Raw genomic sequence first — 14,963 nt, 5'->3', positions numbered from 1 at the left:
ACATTATTTTCTTTCCCCAAGGAGACACTTGGGTCCTTCCATATTAATCCAATGAGTCATATGGAAAGTCAAGGAGCCAAAGAAAATCTAATGGGCCTATTTTCGATTAAGGATATTTAGAACATTATTGTAAAATCTATATTAGAAAGTCACACAATTCTTGCACTGTACAAAACACACAATGTTTGCCAGTTGCAGGTCAGATTATGATTCTATTATCGACTGAAGGATGTTTCATCTTTCCCAGCTTGTGCAATTTTTATGTTTTCTGTCTCCTAAATTTTAATGAAATAAATTATGTTGCTGAAATTGTATTTTTTACAAAGTGGCTTTGCAACTTCAGATTCAAAATCAAGTCACTTTTGTAAGTAAATTAGTCACAAGCTGATGGCCAGGATAATATATGTTTTACAACATGATACAACATTAAATCTGAGGCTTGGGTTGTAATCGTATTATGATAATTGTAGTATGTTCTTGTACATTTACATTGTATGTATAAGTATGCTGTTTACTTTCAGATTCAAACATTTCCTCAACTTCCCTGTTGATCACTGAATCAATAGGCAAGTAATTTACTCACAGTTACCATGAATAGTTTTCAAAAAGAGGTTTGTTTCTCTAGAGTAAGTATTTTCAGTGAATAGTTTAAGAATTGACTTGCACTTTGTGTGGGTTCATTTGAGTCTGAACCTTCATAGAGTGAGGACCAAAATGTATGAACGTCTGAGAACTCACACAGAGTGAAAGTCAATTCTTATAATTCTTTATCACATTTTTTTTGAGCGATACAGGCCCAATGGTCCTCTTGTTTAAAATGAAATTGGTTAAAAACAAACTCATACACCCTGAGACTGTGTTTTTTCCTTTCAGATTCTGAATGCAGTTCTCTACTTCCAACTATAACAAAGTTTTTGCATGGTATATGATTCACTTTAAAAATTGTCCAATGCTTTCCACACAAGTCACAGTTCATTTAGGCTCCTGTCTTATGCACTGGCACAGTCTTTTATGAAACGCAGTACCCTGCACTCTCTCTTTTTAACATATTTTGAGTGAATAATATTAGGTTGACTTGTACTTGAGTAATTAAATGTCATCATTCTTCAAAATGATGCAATTTCTTGGTAAAGTAAAATGTATCTACTGATATGACTATCTGCCCATTTGAAGATATGAGCATTTGAATTAAGACGGTCAGTCACCCATTGACATTAAGTATCTTTTAGATATTTAACTGGAGTTTCATATTTACATGTGGTTAAAAGTAATCTGCTATAAGTTTGATTTACAGCCAAACCAGCAGAGTTTCGGCAACCCAAGAGTGCAGTGGATTCCTCCCATGATGATCAGATAGTGATCGAAGAAGGTGACGGAGCAGCTGATAATGGTGTTGAGAAGAAAACAGGTGCACCTGCATTGTTTAATTACAGATAGCTTAGGCGGATCCAAGGGGGTCCAGGGGTCTAGATGTTTGTATGCAGTAAAATTGGCCGAGAGAGGATTTGAATTATCCTGAATCTTCCCTTGGATAGTTAATACACTATGTCATCTTCCTGAGGCAAGTGAGTTAACTGACTATAAAAGTCAAGTTTCCACCCTTGCCGAACTAGGCTGGTATTATGGAGTTAGAATTTGGCTGGACTAACAAGTAAACTGTCGTGCAGATTTCGGTCGATTGCAGGATTTGCAAAGCATGTGCACTGCCAACTCGTCAATAGATATTTTCCAAACATTTTCATGTTTTTAAATAAAGGTGCTCGCGTGATTTGATGCACTTCGCGACTTACCTGTTTTATCACAACATAGATCTTGATTATCAATCAGATCGTCTTGCCTGGGTGCCACCATTTTGTTTGAAACAAATGCAAGTAATGGAATCTGATTGGTCCATGGGAGAGGCTTAGAAGGGACATAACTTGTAATAACCACTGGTGGCGCTACGATCGAGCCCAGGAATTCCAGCCAAGTTCGGCAAGGGTGGAAACTGGACTTTTAAAGTCCGTTAACTCTCTTGCCTCGGGAAGATGACACTATGTACACGTGTAGCACACTTGGAGTCTCCTTGGGCAAGTCACTTTGTTCATAATAAGCCTCTATTCACCCAGCAGTAAATGGGTACCTGTTAGGATGAGATGGTAATGTGGCTGTGAACCTTCTAGTGCCTCACAGGCAGCTTGGGTTGTATACTCCCCAGGGGTAATAATAGTGCAGCATCCAATAGGTGAATTGAATTTGGCGCATTATACTTATTATTAGGGATAAAGGCCTATTGTAATCATTCGATTTATGATTATGATTATTCCAGGGATTTTTGTACCAGAGCAAGCAAAATAACGACTGGCTCGATTTATGTGTATGAAGACCGTTGAGTACTAGATTAAGCCAAAATCCCAAAGCCCTAGGCCTAAAGGCCAAGGGCAGATAACTGAAAAACAAAAATGTTTTGAAGATGTATTTCACCCTATTACTCCGCAACCGATTATCCGATTACTTTGAAACCTTGCACGTATCTGCTGCCTGAGCTGCTTGACATATTTTGTTCCTTGACTTTGGCCATTGGTCATGTCGTTTGGCAGCCATGTTGGATTCAAGGTTTTCACAGTGTCTTTTGGGTACCTGTCTTCAAACGCAAACAACTTTGAGTCCACTGCATGAAATGCTTTCAAACTTTCTGGGAATTGTCTCCACACATAACACAGCAAACTCCAATTGCCGTTTTTTATAGTTGCATTGTATTGGATTTTGATCAATTTTTTTACCGAAATTTTACTTTAAAGATCATATCTTGTTAGATTGTTGACAGAAACATGTTAACAGTTTACATGAAGTTAGCGTATCATATGCATCTTATTTTCTATTCTTGGGTGCTTGGAAAATGTAACAACACTTGGTGGTAATATTTGATTCATATTTGGGACACCCATGGAACACGCCGATTTTGTAGCGGTGATGTCCTGCAAACGGTGACTTTCTTTTGACAGAGTTGGTACAAACAAACCCTTTGAAGATTCAAACATGTTTGATGTCAGAAATGGGTTTAGAACAGTCTTAGCACACGCCAATTTCGTAGCGGCGTTACCCTGCAAGTTGTGCCTACATGTGACGGATTTGGTGCAAGGAAACCCTTTGAGGATTCGAACATGGACGTTTGTGCACAGTGTAACTTGGAGCCCACCATTGCCCGCCATATATTATTATTATTATTATTATCATTATTATTATTATTATTATTAGCTTTGTTGCAGAAATGCTACAGAAGTCATTCTTCACTGTGTATTAGGACTCCATCAACTACAGCTTCGTACTGGAATTTAGTGTGAAATATTTGCTGTATTTTAACTTCACAGCTCAGCATCAGGAGTTACAGGACAAGCATCAAGTGGCATCAGATGAACGTCACGAATTATCCCATGATGATGAAGTTTTTATGGAAGACAGGGAAGAAACAGCTGATGTTGAGAAAACAGGTGAGGGTTATTCTTTTTTAATAAAGTTAATAAACAATTAAATATCCACTGTTCCTCAGGTTTGGCATATATATCGATATGCAATATATCACAATGTTTTAGTCTGTTTTCAGTCGTACAATTGGGTATCTCATACCTCTAGTCGCACTTTAAAAGGAAGCCAGAAGCTAGAATGTAAACAATAAACTTGTTTCCGTCTGGTTGCGCACGCACCTCCCTATGACATGCCACAAATCTCTCAGCGCGCCTCTGAGCTGGTCGCTCGAGAAGGACTTTCGCGATAGACTGCTAGTTTGTATTCTACTAGTACTTATCGTGTGTCTACAGTTGTTGTTCTAATAAAGTAATGATAATATGTCTTCCCTGTAGACTCCTGGAATGTAATCCTTGGTAATCCATTGTTTGTGTTCAACACGTGTTTCACTGTTTGACTTGATTATACACGTGGCAACATGGCGGGCATTTTTGCCTCGTGTCAACGAAAACTGTCTAAAGTAGATCCTCACAAGTATTGTCCTTCCTGCATAATTAAGGACGGGTTTTCAACGTGTTTGTGGGATAAACGTTGTAAAGAATGTGAGCACTTGTCTTCTATCAACTTTAACTTGTATCTTCGTGTGTTGGCGAAGCGGGCTACTGACCAGCGCTACAAGCAGAGAAGGTCATCGGGTGGATCCTTGGACTCTGCACCCTCTACATCTGGCCCTGGGGGTGGCGCGTCGGCCACACCCAAGAAGTCAGTTGATAAAGACCCGCCTCAGTCAACTTATGTTTTCGACAAGACACGTGACCGTTCGCCTACTGATGATACTTCCCGCACGACTGATCTTCGTCAATCGGTTGATCGAGAGCATCACTCAGCCACCCCTGTTACGACAGGACCGGGTGGTGACGAGGACCACGGGGGGACAACGGTCCCCAGTCAGCCCGTCTCTTGTCCTACCAACGACGATAGGAACTTCGTGCGGGTCGACAGTGAACACAGATCCCTCTCTAGAAGTCGTTCCCGTTCACGGGACAACAGGTCGAGGGCCTCGTCGAGAGACAGTAAACGACACGAGGACATTCGTCGCCTTCGTGGACGTTGTGAGTTCGTTTCGGACGATAACTACGATTGGGATCGTAGTACTTCTACAGTTAAAGATCGTAGCCCTCGCCCCCACGGGGACGTGCAACGCTCTGGAAGGGAGTTTTTTTTAGATCAGCGTCGTAGAGCTGATGACCAATCGACACGCTCGTCTCACTTTCCTATCGACCCGACTTTGATAGCCCAGATAACGGCGGCGGTACTCGCCTCGACGGCTTCGACCAAGAAAGATTCGACTACGTCGGAGGTCCATCGACCATCGACCAGTACCCCAGTTCCTTCATCTACGCCTACACAATCGACGTCGACGATGGATTGTGACGACAGCCCTCCTAGGCCTCCCAAAGACATTGAGTTGTTTGCTTGGCTATCTAACTTTCTGCCTGAGTTATCAAATGATGCCGACAAACCGACGCGTGCTGGCTTTAAGGTCGGTGATACGCCACAGTCTCCCTCTCTAGAAGTCGTTCCCGTTCACGGGACAACAGGTCGAGGGCCTCGTCGAGAGACAGTAAACGACACGAGGACATTCGTCGCCTTCGTGGACGTTGTGAGTTCGTTTCGGACGATAACTACGATTGGGATCGTAGTACTTCTACAGTTAAAGATCGTAGCCCTCGCCCCCACGGGGACGTGCAACGCTCTGGAAGGGAGTTTTTTTTAGATCAGCGTCGTAGAGCTGATGACCAATCGACACGCTCGTCTCACTTTCCTATCGACCCGACTTTGATAGCCCAGATAACGGCGGCGGTACTCGCCTCGACGGCTTCGACCAAGAAAGATTCGACTACGTCGGAGGTCCATCGACCATCGACCAGTACCCCAGTTCCTTCATCTACGCCTACACAATCGACGTCGACGATGGATTGTGACGACAGCCCTCCTAGGCCTCCCAAAGACATTGAGTTGTTTGCTTGGCTATCTAACTTTCTGCCTGAGTTATCAAATGATGCCGACAAACCGACGTGTGCTGGCTTTAAGGTCGGTGATACGCCACAGTCTCTTCAGTTTTCACCTCCCGATGTCTTCAGAGCCATGGCTCACGATATGGACCAGAACTTTGCCTCTGCTCTACCGGGACAGAGTTTCAACAAGCCGCCTGGTCAATCTAGTTACCCGATCTATGGCATGCCGTTTTCGTCACCCATGAGTAGGGACTTGGATTGGGGGCTACTCTTCAAGACACCAGCGCCCTCCAAGATTCTAGTAGAAGACAGGCATTTGGAATCCATGGACACTGCTGTTCGTCACCAGCTACAACCACTTGCTATGCTGTCGACAGCGATCGAGGCCCTCTCAGTGTACTTTGAGGAGAAAGACCCCCTCGACGAGGACGAAAAGACGGTGCCATCAATCCTCACCTGTATGCAACGGTGGATCTCGGACGTCCTCGCCCAGTCCCGATACATATCGGGCCAGATTACTACGGCACGTCGTCATGGTTACATCGCCTGCACTGACCTACCTGATCGTCATGGCCGGACACTCTTACGGGCCCCCAGGGATGTGAAATCTCCGCGGAAACGCGGAAAATCGCGTTTTATAAAACAGTAGTCCTCGGCAAAAATCATCTTCCGCGTAAAAAATTAATAAAATTTAAAAAAAACCACTCCGAAAAATATGATCGAAAACCGGACAATTGGCGCGGATTGTCCTGTTTTCGATCAGAGCTTTCACCAGCATAGGTTTTCGGACATCATACGTTTTCTGTCACGAATACTTGCACTATAACGTGGGGTGTGGCGTCACACAGAAATTGTAAATACTCAGAGTCAGCTGATGGCTTGTTTTTAAGATAAAGTTGTCTTTTAGCCTGTAAGTGAATGAGATGTTTTACAGTTGTTCATGTGATTAGCGAGAAAAATGTTTCTTCAGCGTCCAAAACCCCATGTCATGGGGATATATGTTGTATTAATGTCTTATGTTTGCAATGGAGTTTTGTTTTTTTCATCAAAAGGTAAGAACAAGGTACGTTTTTTTCAGAAACATTGGGAAAGGGTCAGACATTGCACGCTTGTGACAGTTGTCCTTGTGTCTGGGGGATGGGGGTTGAAGTTTATGGCAGTATTGCTCCCAGACCTGGCGGGTGGCCAGGTGCGCGAAAGCTATGCCCAATTTTTTAAAAGTACTGTTTTAACTTCGAAATTTTACTGCATCTGCCATCTTGTTTATTTGACTTATTGACTTTGGCCATTGACTTATTACATTTCTTGGTGTGAATGTTGTCCAAACTGCATGAAATTGCTTAAAATGCAATCAAATGTTTTAAATAAAATTTTCGGGGGGGGGGCATGCCCCCAGACCCCACTAGACCTTTCCTCCTTTTTCGGGAAAACCTGCTCACATCCCTGGGCCCCGTGGTCATCGCAACAGTTGTTTGACGGTCGTACCAACACCGTTCTGGACAAGTACTCCAAGGAAGCCGAGCGTGACATCATCATTTCGGCTTCACACAACATGTCCAGGCGGCCACCGGTTTCGAACGCCCCACGACGCCGTTATAGAAACGAGAATGTGCAACCGGCCTTTCGTAGGGACACACCTCGACAGCCGTCCCACGAGAGAGATGCGGACAGAAAAGGTCCCCAGGTCTCCTTTTCCAAGTATCTGGGGGGGCCAGAGCCAGCGGGGGCAGAAGTGAGGATCCTTAGACATGGGCGTACGCGCCCGTATCATCCCGGGGGCCAAGAATGTGATAGTCGACGCCCTGTCGTGACCATCGAGGCCGTCTCCCAAGGAGTGGATGATCCACCCGACAGTTTTTCATCTGCTGACAGATCGACTCTGGTTGCCTCAAGTAGATCTCTTCGCAGGTTCCAATAAAAACTGTTGGTGAATGTACGCATTCTTATGGTTTTTTGTTGCATGCAGTACTTCGGCTGTTTTATTATGGTTATTCGGTGTATGCATCGTCTTCCCATACTTTATAATACTGCTCATATTATTTAGTTACCTTGTATACTGCGAGTTGCTCCGTAACTAAATTATGCGCCGACTACACTTCGATCGCAGTTCAACTGACGTGTTCAGTTGTCTTGTCGCATCGATAATTAGTTGTGTGTCGAAGGGCATTAATCAAGCTGTTTTAGTTACCTTGTATACTGCGAGTTGCATTAACCATGCTATTTTTCGTTACCTTGGATACGACAAGTCGTTCTGTAACTACATTATAAGCCGACCACACTTCGATCGCAATTCAACTGACATGTGCAGTTGTCCTGTCGCATCGATACTTACTTGTGGGTCGAAGAGCATTAATCATGCTGTTTTAGTTACCTTGTATACTGCGAGTTGCTCTGTAACTAAACTATACATCGACCACTTCGATCGCAGTTCAACTGACGCGTGCAGTTGTCCTGTCACATCGATAATTAGTTGTGTGTCGATGAGCATTAACCATGCTGTGCGTTCGTGATAAACAATTTGTCTCGTCCGTGCATCTGGTCGAATGTTCTATTGTCACTACAGGGGTGAGGAACTTGGTCCATTCAACGTGAAAGAGGTCACTTCCTGATTACTTTCCCGGCCCTCCTTCCAGTGTTCCGTCGAATTCTACCCAATTGTACGACTGAAAACAGACTAAAACATGGGTTTTTCAGATTAAAAACGATGTTTTATTGGTCTGTTTTCAGTCGTACGTTCCCACCCAGCCATCCCCACTGGGAAGTAATCCAGTCCAGTCCTGCTTGATGGCTTATTTTTCGAGATTTGTGGCATGTCATAGGGAGGTGCGTGCGCAACCGGACGGAAACAAGTTTATTGTTTACATTCCAGCTTCTGGCTTCCTTTTAACTTGCGACTAGAGGTATGAGATACCCAATTGTACGACTGAAAACAGACCAATAAAACATCGTTTTTAATCTGAAAAACCCATATTTGTAATAGCATCTTTCTAGAAATTAAGATTAGTGAACATCCATAACCTACCTGGCACAGCTGATTATGATATATATCATGGGCGGATACAGCTTTTTTGAAAAGGGGGGTGCACAATTAAGATTTATTTATTGTCTTTGGTGGTAATTTATACAGAATTAAAGATTTTTTTCGAAATAAAAAGGGGGGGTGTGCACCCCGCACCCCCACTCTGTATCCTCCCATGTGTGTATATATCTGTGATGATCTTTCGCCCAAAGGCGGCTGATTATGTATATATATCTGTGATGATCTGTCGCCCAAAGATCTGCTGATTATGATATGTGTATATATCTGTGATGATCTGTCGCCCAATGATCTGCTGATTATGATATGTATAAATATCTGTGATGATCTGTCGCTCAAAGGTGGCTGATTATGATATGTAGATATATCTGTGATGATCTGTCGCCCAATGGCCTGCTGATTATGATATGTATATATATCTGTGATGATCTGTCACACAATGATCTGCTGATTATGATATGTATATATATCTGTGATGATCTGTCACACAATGGTCTGCTGATTATGATATGTATATATATCTGTGATGATCTGTCACCCAATGGTCTGCTGATTATGATATGTATATATATCTGGGATGATCTGTCACCAAATGGTCTGCTGATTATGATATGTATATATCTGTGACGATCTGTTGCCCAAAGATCTGCTGATAATGTCATGTATATATATATCTGTGATGATCTGTCACCCAATGGTCTGCTGATTATGATATGTATATATATCTGTGACAATCTGTCACCCAATGGTCTGCTGATTATGTCATGTATATATATATCTGTGATGATCTGTCACCCAATGGTCTGATGATTATGATATGTATATATATCTGTGATGATCTGTCACCCAATGGTCTGATGATTATGATATGTATATATATCTGTGACGATCTGTCACCCAATGGTCTACTGATTATGATGTGTATATATATCTGTGATGATCTGTCGCCCAAAGGTCTGCTGATTATGTCATGTATATATATCTGTGATGATCTGTCGCCCAAAGGTCTGATGATTATGATATGTATATATATCTGTGACGATCTGTCGCCCAATGGTCTACTGATTATGATGTGTATATATATCTGTGATGATCTGTCGCCCAAAGGTCTGCTGATTATGTCATGTATATATATCTGTGATGATCTGTTGCCCAAAGATCTGCTGATTATGTCATGTATATATATATCTGTGATGATCTGTCACCCAATGGTCTGCTGATTATGATATGTATATATATCTGGGATGATCTGTCACCAAATGGTCTGCTGATTATGATATGTATATATATATCTGTGATGATCTGTCACCCAATGGTCTGCTGATTATGATATGTATATATATCTGTGATGATCTGTCACCCAATGGTCTGCTGATTATGATATGTATATATATCTGTGATGATCTGTCACCCAATGGTCTGCTGATTATGTCATGTATATATATATCTGTGATGATCTGTCACCCAATGGTCTGATGATTATGATATGTAGATATATCTGTGATGATCTGTTGCCCAAAGATCTGATGATTATGATATGTATATATATCTGTGATGATCTGTCACCCAATGGTCTGATGATTATGATATGTAGATATATCTGTGATGATCTGTTGCCCAAAGATCTGATGATTATGATATGTATATATATCTGTGATGATCTGTCACCCAATGGTCTGCTGATTATGATATGTATATATATATCTGGGATGATCTGTCACCAAATGGTCCGCTGATTATGATATGTGTATATATATATGTGATGATCTGTTGCCCAAAGTAGGCTGATTATGATATGTAGATATATCTGTGATGATCTGTCGCCCAAAGGTCTCCTGATTATGATATGTATATATATCTGTGATGATCTGTCACCCAATGGTCTACTGATTATGTCATGTATATATATCTTTGATGATCTGTTGCTCAAAGGTCTTCTGATTATGATATGTATATATATCTGTGATGATCTGTTGCCCAATGGTCTTCTGATTATGATATGTATATATATCTGTGATGTTCTTTTGCCCAAAGTAGGCTGATTATGATATGTATATATATCTGTGATGTTCTGTTGCCCAAAGGTCTGCTGATTATGATATGTATATATATCTGTGATGATCTGTCACCCAATGGTCTGCTGATTATGATATGTATATATATCTGTGATGATCTGTCACCCAATGGTCTGCTGATTATGATATGTATATATATCTGTGATGATCTGTCGCCCAAAGGTCTGCTGATTATGATATGTAGATATATCTATGATGATCTGTTGCCCAAAGATCTGCTGATTATGATATGTATATATAGCTATGATGATCTGTCACCCAAGTAGGCTGATTATCATATGTTTATATATCTATGATGATCTGTCGCCCAAAGGTCTGCTGATTATGATATGTATATATATCTGTGACGATCTGTCACCCAATGGTCTGCTGATTATGATATGTATATATATCTGTGATGATCTGTCACCAAAAGGTCTGCTGATTATGATATGTATATATATATCTGTGATGATCTGTCACCAAATGGTCTGCTGATTATGATATGTATATATATCTGTGATGATATGTAGATATATCTGTGATGATCTGTCGCCCAAAGGTCTCCTGATTATGATATGTATATATATCTGTGATGATCTGTCACCCAATGGTCTGCTGATTATGTCATGTATATATATCTTTGATGATCTGTTGCTCAAAGGTCTTCTGATTATGATATGTATATATATCTGTGATGATCTGTTGCCCAATGGTCTTCTGATTATGATATGTATATATATCTGTGATGTTCTTTTGCCCAAAGTAGGCTGATTATGATATGTATATATATCTGTGATGATCTGTTGCCCAATGGTCTGCTGATTATGATATGTATATATATCTGGGATGATCTGTCACCAAATGGTCTGCTGATTATGATATGTATATATCTGTGACGATCTGTTGCCCAAAGATCTGCTGATTATGTCATGTATATATATATCTGTGATGATCTGTCACCCAATGGTCTGATGATTATGATATGTATATATATCTGTGACGATCTGTCGCCCAATGGTCTGCTGATTATGATATGTATATATGTCTGTGACAATCTGTCACCCAATGGTCTGCTGATTATGTCATGTATATATATATCTGTGATGATCTGTCACCCAATGGTCTGATGATTATGATATGTATATATATCTGTGATGATCTGTCGCCCAAAGGTCTGCTGATTATGATATGTAGATATATCTATGATGATCTGTTGCCCAAAGATCTGCTGATTATGTCATGTATATATATATCTGTGATGATCTGTCACCCAATGGTCTGCTGATTATGATATGTATATATATCTGGGATGATCTGTCACCAAATGGTCTGCTGATTATGATATGTATATATATATCTGTGATGATCTGTCACCCAATGGTCTGCTGATTATGATATGTATATATATCTGTGATGATCTGTCGCCCAATGGTCTGCTGATTATGATATGTATATATATCTGTGATGATCTGTCACCCAATGGTCTGCTGATTATGTCATGTATATATATATCTGTGATGATCTGTCACCCAATGGTCTGATGATTATGATATGTAGATATATCTGTGATGATCTGTTGCCCAAAGATCTGATGATTATGTCATGTATATATATATCTGTGATGATCTGTCGCCCAATGGTCTGATGATTATGATATGTATATATATCTGTGATGATCTGTCGCCCAATGGTCTGCTGATTATGATATGTATATATATCTGTGATGATCTGTCACCCAATGGTCTGCTGATTATGTCATGTATATATATATCTGTGATGATCTGTCACCCAAAGATCTGATGATTATGATATGTATATATATCTGTGATGATCTGTCACCCAATGGTCTGCTGATTATGATATGTATATATATATCTGGGATGATCTGTCACCAAATGGTCCGCTGATTATGATATGTGTATATATATCTGTGATGATCTGTTGCCCAAAGTAGGCTGATTATGATATGTAGATATATCTGTGATGATCTGTCGCCCAAAGGTCTCCTGATTATGATATGTATATATATCTGTGATGATCTGTCACCCAATGGTCTACTGATTATGTCATGTATATATATCTTTGATGATCTGTTGCTCAAAGGTCTTCTGATTATGATATGTATATATATCTGTGATGATCTGTTGCCCAATGGTCTTCTGATTATGATATGTATATATATCTGTGATGTTCTTTTGCCCAAAGTAGGCTGATTATGATATGTATATATATCTGTGATGATCTGTTGCCCAATGGTCTGCTGATTATGATATGTATATATATTTGTGATGTTCTGTTGCCCAAAGGTCTGCTGATTATGATATGTATATATAGCTATGATGATCTGTCACCCAAGTAGGCTGATTATCAGATGTTTATATATCTATGATGATCTGTCGCCCAAAGGTCTGCTGATTATGATATGTATATATATCTGTGATGATCTGTCGCCCAAAGGTCTGCTGATTATGATATGTATATATATCTGTGATGATCTGTCACCCAATGGTCTGCTGATTATGATATGTATATATATCTGTGATGATCTGTCGCCCAAAGGTCTGCTGATTATGATATGTATATATATTTGTGATGTTCTGTTGCCCAAAGGTCTGCTGATTATGATATGTATATATCTGTGATGTTCTGTTGCCCAAAGTAGGCTGATTATGTCATGTATATATATCTGTGATGATCTGTCGCCCAAAGGTCTGCTGATTATGATATGTATATATATCTGTGATGATCTGTTGCCCAAAGGTCTGCTGATTATGATATGTATATATATCTGTGATGATCTGTCACCCAATGGTCTGCTGATTATGATATGTATATATATCTGTGATGATCTGTCGCCCAAAGGTCTGCTGATTATGATATGTATATATATCTGTGATGATCTGTCGCCCAAAGGTCTGCTGATTATGATATGTAGATATATCTATGATGATCTGTTGCCCAAAGATCTGCTGATTATGATATGTATATATAGCTATGATGATCTGTCACCCAAGTAGGCTGATTATCAGATGTTTATATATCTATGATGATCTGTCGCCCAAAGGTCTGCTGATTATGATATGTATATATATCTGTGATGATCTGTCACCCAATGGTCTGATGATTATGATATGTATATATATCTGTGATGATATGTAGATATATCTGTGATGATCTGTCGCCCAAAGGTCTCCTGATTATGATATGTATATATATCTGTGATGATCTGTCACCCAATGGTCTGCTGATTATGTCATGTATATATATCTTTGATGATCTGTTGCTCAAAGGTCTTCTGATTATGATATGTATATATATCTGTGATGATCTGTTGCCCAATGGTCTTCTGATTATGATATGTATATATATCTGTGATGTTCTTTTGCCCAAAGTAGGCTGATTATGATATGTATATATATCTGTGATGATCTGTTGCCCAAAGATCTGCTGATTATGATATGTATATATAGCTATGATGATCTGTCACCCAAGTAGGCTGATTATCATATGTTTATATATCTATGATGATCTGTCGCCCAAAGGTCTGCTGATTATGATATGTATATATATCTGTGATGATCTGTCACCCAATGGTCTGCTGATTATGCCATGTATATATATCTTTGATGATCTGTCGCCCAAAGGTCTGCTGATTATGATATGTATATATATCTTTGATGATCTGTTGCCCAAAGTAGGCTGATTATGATATGTATATATATCTGTGATGATCTGTCACCTTATGGTCTGCTGATTATGATATGTATGTATATCTGTGATGATCTGTCGCCCAAAGGTCTGCTGATTATGATATGTATATATATACAGTGATTGCTGGCTATTGCGCTCTTCGATAAAGCGCTACTTCGGTTACTACTCATGGTAATGCATGGCTCCCAAAATTTATGTACACTTTTAATACTGAGAGTTTTACACAGACATGATTGTATTGTTGTTCGTTGTTCATTTGCACATGACGCTTCTCATTGCATAATCAACCGTTTACCGCTGAATGGAGTTCTAATAATCTGTTTGGAAACATCCGCGGAAAGTCCCGGAAATATGATTGTTCTACTAGTTAACTCTTCACACTATACATCCTTTGATCTTAGAAGCGCATGCATGTAATAAAAGAGAACCACAAGCGAAGTTCATATTCTTAATTAGTGGGCAATCTAATTTGAGGCAACACTGTCAACTCACATGTAGTTGCTGTCACAACATGGCAATCACTCCTTTTGATTTGGATCAAGTAACGGTATCAAACCAATTAATCTGGCTTGACATATGTTACTGTATATAAAGTGAAATTATCAGATCAAGGGCCGTTGTCCCCACACGGTCATTCTTCGTTCGCTCGTCTCAGTGAACACACGCCATTGCCATCTCAGTCATGACATCCACAGA

The 14,963-nt window shown here is 40.1% G+C and overlaps 2 protein-coding genes across 9 annotated transcripts in view; one reads left to right on the top strand and one right to left on the bottom strand.

Moving 5' to 3' along the window:
* The window catches only part of LOC124112631, a 71,308-nt gene that overhangs the window by 17,479 nt on the left and 38,866 nt on the right, over positions 1 to 14,963 (bottom strand). The gene's annotated exons all lie outside the window — the stretch shown is intronic.
* LOC124124735 overlaps positions 1 to 14,963 on the top strand; it is a 48,251-nt gene that overhangs the window by 10,756 nt on the left and 22,532 nt on the right. For all 8 annotated transcript variants that reach the window (XM_048391672.1, XM_048391677.1, XM_048391676.1 and 5 more), the window contains 4 exons: positions 522 to 566; positions 874 to 921; positions 1,295 to 1,408; positions 3,351 to 3,470. In XM_048391672.1, the coding sequence (XP_048247629.1) occupies positions 522 to 566; positions 874 to 921; positions 1,295 to 1,408; positions 3,351 to 3,470 (327 nt within the window). The remainder of the gene's footprint in view (positions 1 to 521; positions 567 to 873; positions 922 to 1,294; positions 1,409 to 3,350; positions 3,471 to 14,963) is intronic.

The sequence above is a fragment of the Haliotis rufescens genome, unplaced genomic scaffold (genome assembly GCF_023055435.1).
Source record: "Haliotis rufescens isolate VD_foot unplaced genomic scaffold, xgHalRufe1.0.p SCAF_95, whole genome shotgun sequence".
In the NCBI taxonomy this organism is placed as follows: Eukaryota; Metazoa; Mollusca; class Gastropoda; order Lepetellida; family Haliotidae; genus Haliotis; species Haliotis rufescens.
This window is presented reverse-complemented; position numbering and strand designations above follow the sequence as displayed.